The sequence below is a fragment of the Dermochelys coriacea genome, chromosome 4 (genome assembly GCF_009764565.3).
Source record: "Dermochelys coriacea isolate rDerCor1 chromosome 4, rDerCor1.pri.v4, whole genome shotgun sequence".
NCBI classification, from domain to species: Eukaryota; Metazoa; Chordata; order Testudines; family Dermochelyidae; genus Dermochelys; species Dermochelys coriacea.
Window position 1 is genome coordinate 110,648,570 of NC_050071.1, and position 22,145 is coordinate 110,670,714.

Here is a 22,145-nt window from a genome sequence, read left to right on the forward strand (position 1 = left end):
AGTTGCAACAATCCCCGCCCATGGAGCAGCTGCCATGACTGCTGTCCAGTGAGTTCCCTGAGGAGATGCCGGGACTGCCAGCTGCCAAGTACCCCAAGGAGATGGAGGACCCTTGAACTACGAAGCCCTATCTGCAGACTGTGGTAGGAAGTAGTCCAGGGAAACCAGACTTTAGTTTTGCTGCCAGAGCACGAGTAAGCATGTTTCAGTGGGATCCCTGCTAATTCAGGAGCAGAACCCTCCACCACTGTTAGGGCCCTGGGCTGGGACGAGGTGAGTAGGGTGAGCCCAAGTCCCTTTACTCCCTGCTGCCAACCCCACCCCTGGTCTAAAGACTGCTGTTGTGCTGCCCTGCTCAGAGGGCTGAGCCTGACTGCATTTGTTTATCTGCCCTAGCCTGGAGGCCAGGCTAAATCCTGCTTCTTGCTCTGCCCTGGCCAGAGGGCCAGAGCAACAGACTGTATGTGCTGTCCGTCCCAGCCAGGAGACTAGGCTAAAGACTGATTGTTGCTAGACCCCGCCCAAAGGGCCAGGGCTATAGATTGGTGACTTGCTAATTGACTTTTGACCACTGTGCTGGATGCGGTGGAGAGGCATCTTTCTGAGCCTGAGGGACCGGGAGGGATGACTGCCAACCCACTACACTTTACAATTCCAGAGGAGTCAAGAGAGTTGTAGTGGTGTAACTGAGGGAAGAACTCCCCCAATTACTTTAAAAATCCTGCAATGCTACCAACATTATGCAAACAACATGCTAATAAAATATGTCTGAACTGAGTAGATAAATGATTGGGTTCTTTTGGGGAAAAGATTTCAGTGACACCCAGTTTCTCATTTTACTACATTCCCTGTGTCTAGATGTTCAGATGAATTTAGCAAAAGCACAATATGGAATACCTCCTTTGCATTTCTGAAAATTTAAAAGTAGAGAACATAACATCTCAATGGTTATACTGACTGGTTAAGGGCATACATCTTTTCCCACTGTAATATGAAAATGGATTCCTAAAAGGGACACTGTCTCGAATAACACTCAGAACTTGACATTTTCTTTTTGTCCCCTTATAACAGTTCTATTTTACATGCATCAATTTGATTTTAGAACAATTATTTCCTCCACTGCCACTCAAATATATTAAAGCTCTATTTCTAAAAGGAAGGAGTGAAAACTTTGCTAACACTCCAGAAGCACTCATTAGTTACCCTACAATAATGTCCCACAAGCCAGGGAGTGCAGGAAGGCAAGAGGAAAATCATTTTTGGTATGAAAACAGATTTGAGTTGCAAGCCTCTAAGGTATTATTAAAACCATAATGAATGTTTTTAATTAACTTTCACAGCATCCTTTAAAGTGAAATCATTTAGCAGTTGCAGTAGAAACCTGTTAAACAAATTACTAGTTGAACAAAACAGCTATACTTGTTAATAGGGCTTTTACTCCAACAGACTTCATACAGCCAGTTGGGGTGTTTGGAGTCTGCTCCTGCAAAATCTCTCACAATTAGTAGAATGCTGCAAGACTAGCAATCGCTGTTCAGTACTCAGAGTGAACTACTTCTCACCCCAGGAGGGAAAGAGGGCTAAGGTTATTACAGGCAGGGCAGCTAAAACACAGTGCTTTCTTTTCACAGCCTATAGATTGTAGATATACTGAAGACTTCTGAAAAAACAGCAACCATGCAGCAAATTCATATCTCCTATCTATCCCTGACTAAGAGGGATGTCTCTCTGGCATTAGAACAAGACTTGCCTTTGTAGCTGAAACGTGTGAGAGGATTCACCCAGCACTCACATGGGGAAATAAACCCAAAATAATACTGTCTTTCATTGTATAGAAAGATCTACACAGCATAGGCTCATAAAAATTTGCCCTCTCCCGCAATGTGAAGAGAGATATGCACAACTTCTTGCCCCCAAGTTAGAAATTGCACAAACTTGATTTAATAATAAACAAAACAAAAAAGGCAGATTTTAAGTGATTATAAGGGATAACAAACAGAACAAACCATATTACTGAACAAATAAAACAAAACACGCAAACTAAATTCAAGATCTCAAAGAGACTGGTTTCAAGAAGTAATTTCTCACCCTAAATGTTGTTTTAGGCAAGTTGCAGAGTTTCTGTAGCCTAAAGTTCCAATTATTTCTTTTTATAGACTGGACCTCTGTCTCAGTCTGAACTCACACCTGCCTTTTCCCTCAGGTTAGTTCCTTTGTCTCTTCAGGTATTTTCAGCACTTTCTTCTTGGGTAGGCAATGAAGGAGAGTCTAGATTAACCCCCTCCCCAGCCTTAAAAAGGATTTATCTAAGGTGGGAAACCTTTGTTTGATCCCCATCCCCTATAGAGGAAAAGTACCAACAGTGTCCTAGGTAGTATTTTGTATCAGGTGATCTTATCACCTGACCTTGCAGTGTCAAATCAACTATGAAACCAGGTTCATTTGCCATGACCACAGGAAGGAACGCCAGGCAGATGGGAGATCCACATCTTCAAGGACACATAATCTTTTTCTAATGGCCTATTAAGTCTGATTGCTTACTGTCTGGTGGGCATTTCCCCAAGTGTACAAACAGTTGTAATTGTTACATAGTCAATATTCCTAATTTCAGATACAGAAATGATATATGCATACAAATTGGATAATCACATTAATCAAACCATAACCTTTCCAACGATATCTTACATGAGCCATCTTGCATAAAGTATATCTTAGTTATGCCATATTCATATCATAACTATAATTCTATGAAGAATATGGGGTGTAATGTCACAGTGGGATCCTCAAACTGGGCATTCCCCTGCCTATCTCACCTGTGTGGCCCATCCATCCAAATCAGAGGCTGTATAAACTGAAGAGTAGATGGCACTGCTTGCTGCCCCCTTTATAACCTTAAGCCCAATGGTGAGAGTACCCACACAAGATGTAGGATACCTGGGTTCAATTGCTTCTTCTGCCTGAGATGGAAAGGGATTGGCCCACCTGCCTAGAGAGTGTGCTAACCACTGGCATATAGACTACTCAGTTAAGGGTTACTTTCAGTCTCAACTGTTGCATAAATAATTAGTCAGTGCACTCAGTGTGGCAGTGGACAGACTCATTATTCCAGTTCTCCTGCACCAGTGAATGAAGGCAGATGAAGCCATTCAGAATAGCAAACAAGGGAATTTGGATCTGGAAGGAGTTGTGGAAGGAGTGAGTGAGAGAAAGGAGAGATTCAGAAGTGGCTATAGAGACAAATTATTATGTATTTGGAAAAATCAATGTTTTTAACCAATTGTATGTTTGTTTGATAAATTGCTACCTAGATTCCATACTAGTTACTTTTTGTAATGTTTTTGTGATATACTATTTCACTGCTTACTTTAATGAGACTTATTGTAATTCCAAAGGTCTCAAGATGATGTAAATGCAAGTGTACATAGAGACTATTACAATGTCAAAATAAAGCAAAGTCATTGCATTTCTATGTATATGTCGTCATAGTGTCAAGCTAAAATGAAAAGAAACCACATTGATCAATAAAGCAAAGTATCAGGAGTGATTGGATAAAATGCAAACAATGCATTCTCTTATGAAGTTTTACTAATATTAAATGAAAATAACTGTAATATGGTGTTACGGCTGAGAATTTGAACTCCCAAATGTCAAGGCATGTAAAGCCATGATTTCTACAAATTTGTAACTCAGCCACATTGCATGTATCTGTTTATATCTATGCCTTAATATATACATACAATATTACCTACTTCATAATTTCTGTAGGAGTCATGCCTTTACATATTTTGGTTGCTCTGTTCAAATTCTCAACCATAACGTTACTTTAGTTTATTTGCAGTGAAGTTGCTCCTTGTTGAAAGATTTTCCAAAATTTTATATAATAATATATAGCAATCTTAATTTGTAGATTTCAAATCACTTTACAGAGCCAGGTAAGTATTTCAATCTCAATTTTGTAACTGGAGAAATGCAGGCAGTGAAAGTGCAAAGTAACTTTCCGTAGGTCGAGGAGCAGATCAGTAGTAGAATTGGAAAAAAAATTTTGGTTTCCTGATTCTGATCTAGTGCCCTAACCACTGACCTATACGGTATGTATGTGAGTATTATATATATATATATATATATATATATATATATATATAAAAAACTGAGAAATAGATATTTATACACACAACCTGCATTTTAAAATAAACACTTGTTTACTTTAGAGTGTGGAGGTCCAGATATACACACTGTATAAGAATGTCTTCATCTTACTGTATTAAAAACATTGAGTGGAAAAATCACATACTGCATCTGCATAATAGTTGAAAATTAAATATAAATGTTTTTATTTAAATATGTCAAAAGCACTTATCCTTTGTGAAGCAAGGTGGATGTTTAAACAGCATATTTTGGGGAGTTATTAGGTCTCTTCAACTAGAATAATTTGCCTATGGAAGGGTAGAAGAATCCCCATTTCTGAGTCTTTGAAAATAAACCTGGCAAAGGTATTAGAATATATATTGTAGGTTGCAATTCATCACAGGTGAGGGGATAAACAAGATATTATACATTTTATCTTAGTTTGTATGACTATATAATTCTGTGCACAGAACAATTTGAAAAATTTGAGTTGGAAAAATACCTTTTTTTACTCCTTCATGCTGGGATAATCAAAAACTAGACAAATGGAATTTTGCAAAGAATATCTTTGGGAAGAAGAAATAAAAATAAAAGAGTTTCCATCTAAAGGGTAATTAAATTCTTCATATCTATAAATGCTTGAAAAGAAGGCTTACTTCTCCATACAATTTCCCTACAACAGTGTTACAATTAAATATGGTTTCTACTGATTATCCCCTGCTGGGAGGAATTTTTTGTTGTTGCACTATTTTATTTTGTAAAAGTGAAGCCTTTAAAGATCATTTTTACGGTAATTTTATAGTCTACTCACAGTTTATGCATCCCTGGCTGTTAATCAGCACATACACACAATGTGAAATTGGTTGGGAGCACCACAGAACCACTGAATACTCTTTTAAAGAAAAAAATTGAGTGGAAAAAATTATGAGAGAGAAATAAAATAAAGCTGGAGCAGAAGAGCTTAATAACTGGCATGAGAGGCATTTTCTGGTGTAGTGCTCAAGGGGTTAATGTGACATGTAAATTATGCAGCTGTATGTTACTCTAGGTCACATCCAGAGAAAAGAAGGAACTGAGATGGCTCTTAAAAGCAAGGATCAGGGTCAAACGTTCATCTTACGATCTTTAATGGAAAGAATGCATGGAAATTTCCCCACTCAATTGGTATTTGTTTCAGTCATTAGAAATAAGCCTGTAACTCTGGTATGTGATGTAGATGGCACACTTTGGACTGCCTTCCTAATGCCAACAGTTCTGCATAATGAAAAACCTGAAAATTAAGTAAGTTTGTAAATCATAAATCTCTCCCTTCAATAAAGCATGATTTGCACTGCTAAAGTTCTAGGTCTTGCTAGGTTTATTGGGGTTTGGGTGACATTTGGCACAAAATGATTCAATCAAGGAACAAAGTTTAGAAATTAGTAGTTAGAGGTGTTTTGGGGGTGCTTAGATTAAGCAACAACAAAAAAGTCTTCAATTAAAAAAAAGAAGGGGGTCAATTATAGTCCTTATAAGGCTTAATTGGTTGATTGCTTTAAAAATATAATCAAAAGATCAAGATATAGAAGTGTAATAACATACAGTACTTTGTATACTCAATTTCTTACTAAGAAACTTCATAAGGGATGTTATGAAAAGCTTAAATAGTTGGCTACTGTGATCGCTCACACATTATGAAAGCGTAATATTGAGAGATAGCATTGAAGCACCCATTGGAATTCTAGTGCCTGCTTCTCCAGAATAACAGTAGCATACAGTCTCATCTCCCTTTCCCTCTGACACCCATTATAATGTATGCAGTCAGTGATAGGTTTTTAAATGATGTAAACACATATTGCCTTGAGATTATAACAGCTTTATTTTTTAGCACTGACATTTTAAAAGGGATTATCACATTCAACAAACTTTTAAAACTAGAATCCTAATATTATAAGACCCAAGATTGAGGCTTTGATCATTTTCCTTGGGAACCTATTCCACGCTAATACGTATCACTGCAAGAAATGTATCCTGTTATTCAGTGTAATTTTCCCTTTCCTTTATTTCATCCTATTATTCTTACTTCTGCTCCGATGTACCACACTAAATAATGTCTCTCCCTCTTTTGTGTTTACACCCTTCAACTATTTGTAGACTGTTTCCTCTCCTTCAGCCTTAGTCATCACTTCACTAAGCTGTACATATTTGTCTCTTTTAAGCTTTCCTCATAAGTCATTCTCACCAGCCAGATCATTTTTGTTTTTCTCTAAGCTCCATCCAATTTCTCAATGTCTTTCTGGAAACATCATGCCCAGAACAGAAGACAATGTTTGCATCAGAGCTGCATAGAGAGTGACTGTTGCCTCATTGCTCTGACAGGTGATGTATTTGTTTATGCAGTCTGATTTTGCAAGCTCATATGTAATTTATTGTTCACTATTAAATTCAACATTGTAAATTTAAATGCAGAACCTTTAATGCCTACCCACCCCACTCCTCCTCCGTATATTGTGCTAAACATCCTCTCATGTCCTCATGCACATAAGGACAAGCCACACTCCTCATTCACACCCATTACCACACCAGCCTGAACTCTGCCCTCCTTCTCTTGTCCACGCTACACAGGGGCAGAAGAACCCCACTTGTTCTAAATAACAGCTTGATACATATATGGCCAACACCTCCCTCTGTGTGTGGGCAACAGAGCCTCACTACAGCAGTCTTCCAGTGTCAGCAGGAGAACCACCTAGATTTTCCATACACGCCACAAACCTACTTGCTCTGGCCTGGAGCCGCTACCCCTGCTCCCACTCCTGATAGTGAATCAATCCTGAGTCTCATAGACTTTAAGGTCAGAAGAGACCATTATGATCATCTAGTCTGACCTCCTGTACAACGCAGGCCACAAAATCTCACCCACCCACTCCTCCAATAAACCTTTCACCTATGTCTGAGCTATTGAAGTCCTCAAATCATAGTTTAGAGATTTCAAGGGAACATCAGGGTAGGTTGGGAGGAGATTTATATTATTTCTCAAAATATCTTTGTCATGCCTGCATGCAAGAAGTAGTGAAGTTAGGCATGGCAATGAGGTGGAGTAGAGGCAATGAGTTTCTCTTGAGTGTATATAAAGGGTGAATTGGATTACGTGAAGAAGCATAGAGTTATCAGTGAAACTTTTATTGACCATTACATGACTGTGAGAATTGCACCATGTCAACTTAACTTTGTGTTAAACACAATTTTTTCTTTTCTGTGGGAATTTATATGAAGATAAAAAAATAATCAAACTGTGATCAAAGACAGAAATATGTCTGTAGGTCTTCACAAGCATTCACTTCCCTTCAAACTCTGTGTCCATCACCAGAGCTCACTTGTGCTTTTCATTTATTCTGCATCTTCGCCTTCTCTCAATTCTTATGGGTGTATAATATACATTATATATACTGTACAAGAACAGTAAACTGGAGATGGCAGTCTTCTGCTACATCCATTCCATATTCAGTTTTAGTCGTGTAAAGTCCATTTTAATTCTTTCAGCCCTAATCTACTGATTTTAAATCAGCTAAGCATGTGCACCTGTGAAGGTTGTAGTTGGAAAGAAAGATTAAAATGATATGAAAAATGTCTTTACTTAAACAAAAAGCTTTTCCAGAACCTTAGTTCTATATGCAGCCCATCAGAGAGCCATGGAACTGAGACAGCTAGAAGCTGATAAGGAATGGGAAGCTCAGAAGCATGAACTGGCCCTAATGGAGTGGAAGAGACAGAACCCCCCCACCAAAGGGCTCCACTTCTCCAAAAATCCAAAAGTGGAAGCAGTTGTGTCCAGCATACAAGGAGTCTGGTGACATTGCTAAATATTTCAATCACCTTTGAGAGGTTGTGTATGATCCATGCAATTCTTGAGGATCAGAAGATGATTACTTTGGTTGCAAAGTTGACTGGGAGAGCTCTGGACATATTCAGTAAGATGCCAATGGGTGATGGTTCCACTTATGGTATATTAAGGAATTGGTTTTGAAACTGTTTCAGATTACACCTGAAATGTATAGAGTAAAAATTAGAAGCCTTAAGAGAGAGGCTGGATTAAGTAATGTGGTTTATGTAAACCAAATGAGAGATTTACTGGATAAGTGGGTGAGGGGGAAAGGTATTTCAAGCTTTGAAGGAATGTGTGATTTGGTTGCTCAGGAACAGTTCCTGAATATGTCTAATGATTATGTAAAACAGCACCTATTAGTAATAAGTCACAGGCAGAGGGGTTTAAGTTTCATGGAAAGCAAGGTCACTGCTTTATCCCTGGGAAGAGGGAGGGTGGTCAGGAGTTGGGGCACGCACCCTCCCAGAATCCTACCTCCCAAACCGCCCTTAAAAACCAGGAGACCCTAGAAGGTGCTTCCACTAAAATTCTACAGAGCACCTGAAATATAACTGCCCCAAATTGAAGGAGAATAAGCCTCCCTTGTTGGCTTGGCTGTCCTCAGCCCCAAGGCACTGGAGCGTACCCCCACAACTTATCATACCTGCTTGGTGGACACAGGGCCTGGTGAACCAGACAAAGAACACATTAAGGTTGTCAGGACTGAGGGCATGGGGTGGAGAGATAGTGGGGCATAGATTTTTCTGGTTCGATCAAGTGTGGTCCAGAGGCTACTATTTTACCTGGACAAATGACCAGCATTAAGGGGGTGAGGCAGGAAAGATTCTCCACACCACTAGCGAAGGTTTGTGTGGAGTGGGATGGAAATTTACTTGTGGGGATGCTAGAGGACATCCCGGTGGATATGTTGGTAGGAAATTATTTTTTCCACAAGGCCAGGACTGTTGGTGTGATAACTTCCAGCATGAAGGAGTGTTGTGTAGGGTCCCCAAATGGGGAGGAGAGTGCATTGCCCGCCAGTGAGAGGGCCGTTCCAGTTGGTAGCTGCAGGTCTGATGCAGCTGAACCAGTGATAGGTCCTGCTCTAGAGAGCATGGAGGGGTGTTTCTCAGAGAAGAGTCTGGGGAAGGGTGCTGGAACCTGAGAAATCACAGAGGACGTTGGTGAGGGTTCCATTGGCACTGCAGTGAAAGGTGGCAGCGTGCTTTCAAGTGTGGGAGAGGTGGAGTCAGGCCTCTGCCCAACTGAAAGCAACAGATCCCCAAGGCTGGGAGCAGGAGAGATGTGGTCAGTGGCTGAGGACAACATCCCAAGTATTAGCTGTCAGGAATATGCAGCTAAGCGAAAGGCAGACCCCTCTCTACAGAGCATAAGGAAGTGAGTTCTAGAGGGAACTCTAGGAGGGGAGATGGGGAGGTCCCCCCCCTTTTTTTTTTTGGAAGAGGATGGGAAACTGTCATATAGAGAGGCTCCTGTGGGAAGAAACAGAGGCCCCAGGCAACCCTGTAAGTAGTTGGTTGTACCCAGCCAGCTCCAGGGGGAATTAGTGCTGGTAACGCACAATGGTCCCTTTGCTGGTCACTTGGGGGTACAGAGAACTTATTACAGGCTAAGGAGGAATTTCTACTGGCCAGGAATACAGAATGATGTGAGAGATTATTGCAGGTCTTGTGTAGTGAGTCGAGAGGAAAAAACCTGTGGGACCCCAGAAAGCTCCCCAGTATCACTTAAATGTCATACAGGAAGCATTTCTGAGGGTGGCAATGGACATTGTGGGTCCAATGCCGTGGCCCACTCAGAGGGAGAACAAATATATCTTAGTGGTGGTTGATTTTGCCACGAGATACCCTGAGGCAGCCACTTTGTCCAATATAGAAATTGAGACAGTGGCAAGAGCCCTGCTCACTATCTTCAGCTGAGTGGGTTTCCCAAAGAAGATTTTGTCTGATTGGGAGACAAACTTTGTCACAGTTATTCAACGAGCTATGGAAGGTATGCGGCGTGAAATAACTTAAGACTGCCCCCTATCATCCCTGGGCCAATGGGTGGGTGGAAAGTTTAATGGGACCCTGAAATCCATGCTGGAAATGTACACCAAGAAAAGGGGCCAAAGTTGGGACAAGTTATTGCCCTTTCTACTGTATGCTTACCGGGAGGTACCCCAAGAGTCCACGGGGTTTTCTCCATTTGACTTTTTATATGGGAGAAAAGTAAGGGGACCCCTTGATCTCATTAAAGACTCATGGAAAGGGTGCCATGAGGTGAGGGGAAAAACTAGTAACTGAGTATGTTCAGAGGTTTAGAAAGAAGTTAAAGGACATGATGGAAATTGTCCAAAACAAACTCCAAGACAGTCAGGCCAAACAAAAGGCATGGTATGATAAAATCTTGTAAATGCACTTTTGACATAGGAGAATTGGTGATGGTACTCAGCCCCGCAAAAATGTTCAAAATGCAAAACTCTTGGGAGGGGCCCTTTGAGATGGTAGAAGTGGCCAATGAGGACACACATCAGGTTAAAAAGCCCCATGATGATACTGTTTCCCAACTGGTACACGTGAACCAGCTCAAGACAATCACAGCAGGGAGGCCAGAGTAAACGTGATCTTTTGTATGGAAGGGGAAACTGAGGCGCACACTCACTGATTTGATGACTGAATGCCAAGATGGATTGACTCTGGAAAGCCTTGAAATCTGTAGAGAATTAACACCAGTCAAAAGTGGGGAGGCGTTGTCAGCGCTGCAGGAGTACAGCAAGGTGTTTTTATGAGCTTGCATTGTGCAGATCTTTCTATACAGTGCAAGATAGTATTATTTGGGGTTTATTTCCCAAATGGGCTGTGCACATGAGTGCTGGGTGAATCCTCTCACACAGAGCTGACTTCAGTCTCTCTGCAGCTGGGTGTGGCCCTACCTGTGTGTGTGTGCTGCAAGAGGCTGGAGAGCCTAATTTAGCAAAACAGGGAAAGGGAATCTAGGCTGATGGAGCAGAAGGGACACAGTGAAACTCCAGTACATCAGGTGGCATCTCAGAAGTATGTGTGTGTGTGGGGGGGAAATCTAATCAGTCATACCCATTGAGGCTTGGGTATGGGTCTAGGTGCAGAGGTGCCTGAGTTAGCTGTCCACATGCTCACTGGCAGATTCATAAGTCCCAAGAGACTTTACCAGCTGACTTGTAGGCACCTTAGGATTTGTAGGTGCCTACAGAGTTAGGTGGCAGTTAAGTGGACATTTTTAGGATCTCAGTGGCACCTAAATGTTGGACTTCGAGCATATCAGTCCTTTTGTTGTCTACTCTTTAGTCTATTGGGGTAAAGAGTTCAAAAGTACCTCTGTGACTTAATAGCCTTAGTCTCATTTTCAAAAGTGACTTAGGTACTGATGACCCTAAATCCCACTGACTTTGAATGAGACTTAGGTTTCTAAGGGACAGACTTTAAAACATATGTGGGGTCTAAAGAAGCAGACAGTGAGATTTGCAGAGTACTTAGGTGCTAATTCCCATTTAAATCTAATTTTTTCTGATGGGGAATTTAAAAAAAAAATCATATAACAAAGGTGATATCGGAGAACAAATCAACATCCCTTCACATTCCAATGCCTTCAGTGCATTGGACATCACCTTGCAGTGGTTTGAAGGACAAGGAGCAATGCAGTGCACCATTTGGCAAATGCAATCTAGCTAGTGTAATTCCAAGATGTTCAGTTGTATGAACTTTTCAATTTTATGGACTCCTCAATCCAATTAATTTGTAAAATAGGGGCTCTATGGTATTTAACATTTATATTGTTGTACTATACAGAGGCCTCAAACAAAATGGGATACATCATGCTTGGCACTGCACAAACATAGGCATTGATTTAGCACAGCCCTTACACATATTCATAAACTGTGATGGGTATACCAATCCCACACTGGTGAGGTGAGGCTTAAGGAGTTGCTCTAGATGCAGGAAGCCATGCCATCTTGTTCCTGCAGGGCATGCTCCCAGTGGAGGGAGAATTCAAAAGGGAGCAACTCAGCTCAGTCTGGATGGATCGAGCAGGAGAAGAGTTGGGTTCTGCAGCCTCCTGTAGAGAAGCTGCCAGGGCTCCAAGTGGCTGGGACTGCACCACATAGTCAAGCCACCACAGGCCTTTCAACTGCAATGGCCAAGGATGACAAGCCACTGCCAAAAGGGGAAGACACTCTGGAGAATGACCCAAGGGGGACACGAAGACAGCGGCGTGGCACAGACCGAGGAACAGAAGTATGGGTAGGAAGTGACCCAGGGAACTGGTGTAAGGGAATCTGCCCCTAGGCCATGTATTGGAACCATTATTTTGAAGGGCCCTAGTTTGAAACCCAGTGGAGCAGGGTGGGCTTGGGTTCCTCAATCCCAGTCACAGACTGACCATTGGGTGACTGCCTACTGGCTAGGATCAGTGGCAAGGCAGTCACAGACTGTCACTGTGGGGTGACATTACCACTGACTCTAGGTGCTAGGCGAGGCACCCACAGACTTTTGCCTTTGGGTGACTTTGCCACTGCTCCTGCTGCTAGGAAAGGTGGTCACAGACGCTCGTTGTGGAGTGATCTTGCCACTGATTCTAGACACTAGGCAAAATGGCCATAGACTCTTACCTTTGGACAAGACTGCTACCGATGCTAGCCACTAGGCAAGGTGGCCACTGACTCTCGCCACTGGGTGACATAGCCTGGAGTATCACCACTAGACAGTATTGCTGGCCTTGGCTACAAAACCCCACCACAATAACTTTAAGCATATGGGAGGAGCTAGTGAACAGGAGCAGCTAATAGTGGAGTTTTGTGAGGTACTTCTCCAGGTGAAGGAGGAGCGGTTATGTGACCCTTGGGGTAAGTTTGTTTTGTGTGTGTGTGTGTGTGTGTGTGTGCGTGCTTGTTGTGGTGTGCTTACTGATGAACTGAAATATACCATTTGGTCTGTTTGTTTGGGGGACAGTGTGCTGACAGTGTGGGTGCTGAGCCTTGCAGTCTGCTAGGGAAGGCCGAGAGCTGACAGCTTCTTAATAAGGCTTTGATCCTTAAGCACCCATCAACCCTTAACCAGGAGGTGGGGCTACTCAGGAAGTCCAGGGCTTTAAAAATCCCACTCCTAAGCGACCAGAAGAGCTAGCAAACAGGAGCAGCTAGCAGGGGAGTTTTGCGAGGGAGTTGAAGGCTAGATACACTTAACATTTCTTAAACTTCTTTAAACTTAAGCCAAAAATCACCCTCTGATAAAAACAGAACAGCAAAGGAACCAGCTGCAGGAGTAAAGAGAATGCAGGCAGAAGTCCAGCAACATGTGTGCATTTGGTGCAAGGAGCTCCTGGCCTTCAGAGACTGTATACGAGCTTTAGAGACCAGGCTGGCTGAGCTGGAGGAGCTAACGGAGCCAGAGAGGTACAGAGATGAGACTTTCTGGGACACAGTAGCATGGTCCCACTCCCGGTCTGACAGCCTCTGTGCTGTTGAGGAAGATGAAAGCCTCAGGGAAGGAAAACATCCAACTGGAGCAAAGGGAAATGATCCCATAGTTGGGACCCTCCTTCCAGATGATGTTGTGGTATCCTCTCACACTGAGGATACCTCTCCAGGGTAGGGAACACCAGTTATTAGGAAGAGACAGGTATTAGTAATGGTGAGTTGATTAGAAACAGATAGCTGGGTTTGCAATGACTAGGAGAACCGCATGGTGACTTGCCTGCCTGGTGTGAAGATTGCGGATCTCTTGAAACATCTAGATAGACGTATGTGTAGTGCTGAGGAGGAGCCGGGCGTTATGCTACATGCAGGTACGAATGACATAGGGAAGGATAGGAGAGAGGTCCCAGAGGCCAAATTTAGGCTGCTAGGTAAGAGATTGAAGTTCAGGACCTCCATGGTGCATTCTCTGAAATGCTTCCAGTTCCAACGGAGGGCCAGTTAGGCAGGCAGAACTGCAGGGTCTCAATGCGTGGATGAAATGATGGTGTAGGGAGGAGGGGTTTCAATTTATTAGGAACTGGGGAAGCTTTGGGGAAAGGGCAAGCCTATACAAGAAGGATGGGCTCCACCTAAACCAAAATGGAACCAGATAGCTGGCACTTAACATTAAAAAGGTTGTAGAGCAGTTTTTAAACTAAGGGCTGGGGGAAAGCCGAGAGGTATGGAGGAGCATGTGGTTTGGACAGAGACTTCCCTTAGGGAAGGATCTACTAATGGAAATTCTCTATATCCTAGTAAGGAGGAGAGTATGGAAGATAAAATACAGGTAGGATCTGATGAGAAACAGTCAAATGAAAAAAAGTCTTATTCAATTACATCATGTAATGGGAGATAGCTAAAAAGTGACAAGTTTTTAAAGTGCTTATATACCAATGTTAGAAGTCTAAATAATAAGATGAGTGAACTAGAGTGCCTCATATTAAATGAGAATATTGATATAATAGGCATCACAGAAACTTGGTGGAATGAGAATAATCAATGGGACTCAGTAATACCAGGGTACAAAATATATCGGAAGGACAGAACAGGTCGTGCTGGTGGGGGAGTGGCACTATATGTGAACGGAAATGTAGAATCAAATGAAGTAAAAATCATAAATGAAGCAAATTGTACCATAGAATCCCTGTGGATAGTACTATAGATAGTAATTCCATGATTTAATAATATAGCAGTAGGGATATATTATAGACCAGCTGATCAGGATGGTGATAGTAACTGTGAAATGCTCAGAGAGATTAGAGAGGCTATTAAAATAAAAAACTCAACAATTATAATGGGGGATTTTCAACTATCCCCATATTGACTGGGTACATATCACCTCAGGACGGGAAGCAGAGATAAAGTTTCTTGACTCCTTAGATGACTGCTTCTTGGAGCAGCTAGTCCTGGAACCCACAAGAGGAGAGGTAATTTTTGATTTAGTCCTAAGTGGATCACTGGATCAGGTTCATGAGGTGAATATAGCTGGACTGCTTAGTAATAGTAACCACAATATAATTAAATTTAGCATCCCTGTGGCAGGGAAAACACCAAAGCAGCCCAAAACTGTAGCACTTAATTTCAGAAAGGGGAACTACACAAAAATGAGGAGGTTAGTTAAACAGAAATTAAAAGGTACAGCACCAAAAGTAAAATCCCTGCAAGTTGCATAGAAACTTTTAAAAGACACCAAAATAGAGGCTCAACTTAAATCTATACCCCAAATTAAAAAAATAGTAAGAAAATAAAAAAAGCCACTGTGGCTAAACAAAGTAAAAGAAGCAGCGAGAGGCAAAAAGGCATCTTTTAAAAAGTGGAAGTTAAATCCTAATGAGGAAAATAGAAAGGAACAAACTCCGGCAAATGAAGTGAAAAAATATAATCAGGAGGCAAAAATTTTTTTTTGAAGTACAGCTAGCCAAAGACTCAAAAAGTAATAGGATTTAAAAAAAAAAATCAGAAGCAGGAAGCCTGCTAAACCAGTGGGGCCACTAGATGATTGAGATGCTAAAGGAGCACTCAAGGATGATAAGGTTATTGCAGACAAACTAAATGAATTATTTGCATCAGTCTTCATGTTTGAGGATGTGAGGGAGGTTCCCAAACCTGAGCCAAATCTGAGGAGTCATTAGAGGAGGTTTTGGAACAAACTGATAAACTAAACAGTAATAAGTCACCAGGACCCGATGGTATTCACCCAAGAGTTCTGAAGGAACTAAAATGTGAAATTGCAAAACTAACTATCATCAGTAACCTATCATTTAAATCTGATTCTGTACCAAATGACTGGAGGATAGCTAATGTGACACCAATTTTTACAAAGGGCTCCAGAGTTGACCCCAGCATTTGCAGGCCGGTAAGCCTGACTTCAGTACCAGGCAAACTGGTTGAAACGATAGTAAACAACAAAATTGTCAGACATATAGATGAACATAATTTGTTGGAGAATAGCCAACATGGTTTTTCTAAAAAAGGAAATAATGCCTAACCAATTTACTAGAATTCTTTGAGGGGGTCAACAAGCATGTGGACCAAGGGGATCCAGTGGATTTAGTGTAAGTAGATTTTTAGAAAGCCTTTGACAAGGTCCCTCACCAAAGGCTCTTAAGGAAAATAAGCTATCATGGGATAAGAGGGAAGGTGCTCTCATGGATTGGTAACTGGTTAAAAGATAGGAAACAAAGTCTAGGAATAAATGGTCAGTTTTCAGAATGGAGAGAGGTAAATAGTGGTGTCCCCCAGGGGTCTGTTCTGGGACCAGTCCTATTTAACATATTCATAAATGATCTGGAAAAAGGGGTAAACAGTGAGGTGGCAAAATTTGCAGACAATACAAAACTACTCAGGATAGTTAAGTTGCAGGCAGACTGCAAAGAGCTACAAAAGGATCTTTCAAAACTGGGTGATTGGGCAACAAAATGGCAGATGAAATTCAATGTTGATAAATGCAAAGTAATGCACATTGGAAAACATAATCCCAACTATACATATAAAATGATGGGGTCTAAATTAGCTGTTACCACTCAAGAAAGAGATCTTGGAGTCATTGTGGATAGTTCTCTGGAAAACATCCACTCAATGTGCAGCGGTAGTCGAAAAGGTGAACAGAATGTTGGGAATCATTAAGAAAGGGATAGGGAATAAGATAAATATTATATTGCCTCTATATAAATCTATGGTACACCCACATCTTGAATACTGCATGTAGATGCGGTCACCCCATCTGCAAAAAGATATATTTGAATTGGAAAAGGTTCAGAAAAGCGCAACAAAAATGGTTAGGGATATGCAATGGCTGCCACATGAGGAGAGAATAATAAGACTGGGACTTTTTAGTTTGGAAAAGAGACGACTAAGGGGGGGGCATGCTAGAGGTCTATAAAATCATGACTGATGGGAGAAAGTAAATAAAGTGTTATTTACTCCTTCTCATAACACAAGAACCAGGGATCACCAAATGAAATGAATAGGCAGCAGGTTTAAAACAAACAAAAGGAAGTATTTTTTCCACACAACACACAGTCAACATGTGGAACTCCTTGCCAGAGGATGTTGTGAAGGCCAAGTGTAAAGGTTTGGACTCACCCCTGTGGCACCTCCTGCTGGTAGCCTTTGGGAATTAGCTCATCCAGCCCCGGAGCACCCTCTGCAGGCCGGTGATCCACCTTACCGCCAGCCCTCCCATGTCCCTCCCAGGACCCAGTGCCCCTTTCTTTGGGGTGCTGCCCCCCTGGCAGTAGCCCCACATTCTCAGGTTCTAGGTCTCCCCACCCAGGGGAACACTCACCCTCTAACCCCACCTCACCTCAGTTTGGGCTACTGCCAGTCCCCACTTAGCTCCTTATATCGGGGCAGACTGCAGTGTATATGCCACTCATCACCAGCAAGGGGGTTTTGGACCTGCTGCCTCCACCTACCCGTGCCAACCCTGCACCTATTCAGCCTGTAGTCAGGTCTGCAGCCTGAGGCTTTCCAGGCAGGAGCTCCCAACTCCTCTCGCCCTTTCCCAGCCCTGCCCCCCATCGAGGTGAGGTGAGGTGAGGTGAGGTGCCACCAGGCCCTTCTCCCTCTATAGATAGAGGAAGAGTGAGTGGGCTCTTGGCTCACAGCCTCTTATAGGGGCCAGCTGGGCCTGATTGAGCAGCCACAGCTGTGGCTGCTCCCTTAATCTGGCTGGGCTTTTCCCCACAGCCTCAGCCCTGTCAGGGCTGGAGCAGGTAACCACCCCACTACACCAAGACTACAACAGGGTTCAAAAAAGAACTAGATAAAATCATGCAGGATAGGTCCATTAATAGCTATTAACCAGGATGGGCAGGGATGGTGTCCCTAGCCTCTGTTTGCCAGAAGCTGGGAGTGGGCAACAGGGGATGGATCACTTGATGATTACCTGTTTTGTTGATTCCCTCTGGGGCCCCTGGCATTGGCCACTGTCGGACGACAGGTTACTGGGCTAGATGGACCTTTGATCTGACCTAGTATGGCTGTTTTTATGCTCTTAAGAGTAGTCCCATTCATTTCAGTTGGACTACACACGTGCTTAGACCCAAATCCTCAACGTATTTAGGTGCCTAACTTCCACTGATCTCAATGGGAGTAAGGAGCCTACATACATCTGGGGATCTGGGCCAAAGTGCTTTGCTGGATTGGGCCCACAGTGAAATACCATCCCTACACCAAATAGCTTACAGTGTAAGAGACCTAAGTGTTCTTAAGGTGTATCTCTTTACAACCTGTCTAGAAGTCTCAGTAGAAGCCAAGCCCTGTCCTGCTGAGTCAGGGTGGTCACACCAAACTGGGATTTGGAGCGGGCGGGGAATGGGGAGGAGAATAATGGCACAATTTCTTAAGTTAATGTTTCACTGAGAGCTGGTTCAAGGAAGAGACTGTAAAAATGGCAAGACAAAAGGCAAGTAAAATAAAGAGGAAGGAACTGCTGCAAAATTACTAACATTAAATAATATTTTGTTCATGCTTGTGATCACTTATGACAAACATGCTAGGGAGATGAGCAATCATGTGAAGGAATTTAGCATTTTCAAATGCAATTCTAACTTTATATGTCACAAGAAGCTCTACTCCCTATCAGTCACCCTGGTGCATAGAGCCTGCTCAAGGAAGGTAGAGGTGTGATTTTTCAAAAGAGCTCTTATTGACCTAATTCTGCTCCTATCGAAGCCAATGGTGAAACATCCATTGACTTCTATACCAGCAGAGCTATGCCAATATTGAGCACTTTTGAAAATTCCCTCCTAAGGGCTGAAGTGGAACTGATATGATGCATTAGCTCTGCACTGGAGTGCATTTCACTGTCTGAACATTCCAAACACTGCATGGAGCTAATTGCATGCAGTCTTCCTTAAGCTATATGTAACAGCATCATATTCTATAACAAAGAATATGTATTAGATCTAAGGGCCAGATTTTCCAAAGTACCTAGCGTGCAGCAATACCCATTCTTTGCAATGAGAGCTGCTGACTGCTGAGCAGTTTTAAAGATCTGGCCCCCAGTTGTGGGTGCTGTGGAAATTGAGCAAAGCTGGCCCTAAAATGTGCATTTTTGAAAGTGTGTTTTTGTTTTTTTGTTTTTTTTTTAACCAGGCAGGCCATAAAAAAATAGAAAATAGAAAATCCACCATTTATGCTTTATGAAGATAGCAAAAGAGTACAATTCCAAAATACCCAGTGCTGAACATTTCCATTTGATTCCATTCCAAGATTGTGAAGTAGGATTAAATCTACCTTTCTGTTAAATATTCTGCCTTCCTTTCTGCCAAACATTTTTTTCTAATCACATTACTTTACTCTGATTTACACAGGTTTTAGCTTCAGGAATCAATGGACATTGCTGAATGCAAATAGGCACACAGGAAAATTATATTAAGTTTGCACAATTGATCTTTCATCATTTAAAAATGTACCTTTTAAAATTTCTTGTAATGTCAGCCTGAAATACTTCCAGCGCTGAGTGTCATCAAGTGGAGCAGGGTCACTCTGGGAAAACCCATTCTCAGTGATGTAAATTATAGGATTATTATATGTATCCTAGAACAAGAGAGCAGAAGTTTTATTCAGAACAGATGTAAGAAAACCCATAAAATTACATGCATTCGCCTTTATTTTCTCTAAGCTACAACCCCAAACTTGTTTTCATCAAATTGCACTGACCCTATTAACTTAATTTTCCATGTGTTGACCTTCCATGACTAACAGTGGAAAAGCAAAACTGTGCAAACATCCATGAAGACAGTGAAATGACTTATTTTAATAAGAATACAAAAATATCTTCCCTGCATAGCATCTGCGTCTTGTCACCACTCCTTAACCCTTTGGTACTAGCAGTCACTGCATGTCCCACTGTCAACAATGGGTTGCATGCCAGGAAAACCTGACTGCTAGCATCCAAAAGATCATTTCTGAAGTTTAACAGATGATAGAACACTCACATATCATTTCAAATTGTAACTCATGCTCAGTATGAGTTGTCAAGTATAATAGCAACAAAAAAAACCACAGTCTTCACCTCTCTCAATAGTTATGTTTACACTCTTGCATGGTGCCTTTTGCTACAGCATGTGGATGCCTCCCAATAACTGAGTCACCCATATTGCACTGCACAAATCCTTTTCCTTGGTGGTGGTTAGCTAACTAAAAATCTGGATGATCAAGTGAGTCTCACTCCATACCTTGATATATTTCAGTAGCCTACGTAAACCCCAGGGAACTACAGCCAGCCATGAGCTGCCAGCAGCAAAAGGCCAGGAATGGTCCATTATTTGTTCAGCTTCTCTGTCCCCAGAAACACTTGGTTCACTGTGTGTATTTTTTTGGCACTTTATTTTGCGAGTAGTATAATAATTTAGGGAAAAAAAGTCAGCAGTTCCCTTGATCATCATCTTTTCTTCCTCCGTAAATTCTGGAAGCCTTGATGATAGGTAGCCTTGCTTTGTACTCATTACAGAGATCTGGGATTTCATGATGACCGGATAGTCACCACTAATAAATATGGGTTCAGCAAACCAGTCTAAGCAAAAGGCCATATACCTTTTAGTAGCTTCTTGATCCGCAAGACAAGTTGGATCTAAAGGTTCTGCCCAATCTGAGTTTAGAGCTATAGACACAAGCCCATGTTGCTTTTTTCTAAATAACAAATTATAACTGTGCCAGGCTTTAGCATGAGCCTTTATCATGTTATGAGCTGTCCGATACGCTCCAATACCAGGTTCCATTATTCCTGGAGCCACAATGCCTTTTTCATAGCCATCGTTAGCAACAACATAAGGCTCATTAATAGTGACCCACAGTTTCACTCGGTCTCCAAATGTTCTGAAGCAAAACTGTGCATAGCTGTCAAAGACCTCAGTGATTGCATCAGAGCTCCAGCCACCTTGATCTTCTAAATGTTGAGGTAAATCAAAGTGATATAATGTAACCATGGGCACAATGCCATTTGCCAACAGGTCATCAATGATCTTGTCATAGTAATCAACTCCTGAAAAAGTTAAAAGAAAAAAAGGTTGGGTTCATATTTTATTACCTTAAAAATGCAGAAACCTCACTTACAAATAATAAATAATGTTATTACCACAGCGTTATTTTTCTCTGTCTCCTCAGTATTATGTATCATCTCACAGGTGTATGCTAAATCTATTTTAAAACAGTAGGGAAAGATTTTCAGATGTTGTCTTCACCCAACAGCTGCTATTTAGGCACCAAAAGAGACTGCATTTTCAGAAGTAATCAGTGCACAGGAGCTTCCACTGAGAACAGTGGGAGCTGCTGGATACTTACCACTTTTGAAAATTTGGTCTCTTCATGTAGTGGCCAAATGGGAGCTAAGCTCTCAAAAATCTGGCCCTAAATTAGGAGCTGAGCTCTTTTGAAAAGTGTACCCCCAATGTATAGTTTGATCAATACCAAAATTAGGTCTAATGGAGGGATTTTTCTCCTGGAGAACTATACAGACACTAAAAAGCAAAGAGTGCAATATTCAACAAGATCAAGGCACGTTGTAACCGGTTGGCCTTTTTTGATTTGCACCTGGTCAGTAGGATGAGCCATTTCCTTTTGGATGTGGGCCTTGCTATTGCTATCCCTGACTTTCTCAACTCCAGATTAGCCAATTGCAATGAATTCTACAATTTAGAAGTATCTGGAGGCTGAAGCTGGGGCAGCATGCAGCAGTTCCCTCTCTAGCTTGGACATCTTGTCAAGTCTATCTGACATTTGGGGCTCTTCATTGGTTGCTATTGATCTCTAGATGGTGTTGGTCTTGAGCTACAACACTTAAGTGTCTTGGGACAAGCCCACCTGAGAGACCTTGTGACACTGCCACAGTTGCAGACAGCAGAGGCACTCAAGCTAGATCCCTCTGGTTATAAAAGAGAGGGAACAGACAGTTGGTAATTCACTATGAGGATCCTGGCACTCTGAACCTTTCCTCCACCACTTTGGTCTAAAATAGCCTAAACTCGATCACCTGGGAAAGCAACAAAAGCCATTTATTTGATAGGCTTTGGGGGGCAAAGCTTGAGAGGATATTCCTGGAGGGCGAATGGGGATTTTCAGTTACTGGGCTTTATCAGCTGGCTAAGTTAACGTGTCTCCTGTATGATTATTTTTATGCAGCTGGGTGGTCATTGTAAATTAAAGTTGCTGCCTGGGCACTTGGTGCTTTTGTATGGG

At 41.9% G+C, this 22,145-nt stretch overlaps 1 protein-coding gene across 2 annotated transcripts in view; it reads right to left on the reverse strand.

Annotated features, from left to right (window-relative positions):
• Nucleotides 1–22,145, reverse strand: part of LOC119854276 (cytosolic beta-glucosidase-like) — a 94,468-nt gene that overhangs the window by 15,796 nt on the left and 56,527 nt on the right. For both annotated transcript variants that reach the window (XM_038398213.2, XM_043514067.1), the window contains 2 exons: nt 20,147–20,952; nt 19,382–19,505 (listed from right to left, as the gene is read on the reverse strand). In XM_038398213.2, the coding sequence (XP_038254141.1) occupies nt 19,382–19,505; nt 20,147–20,952 (930 nt within the window). The remainder of the gene's footprint in view (nt 1–19,381; nt 19,506–20,146; nt 20,953–22,145) is intronic.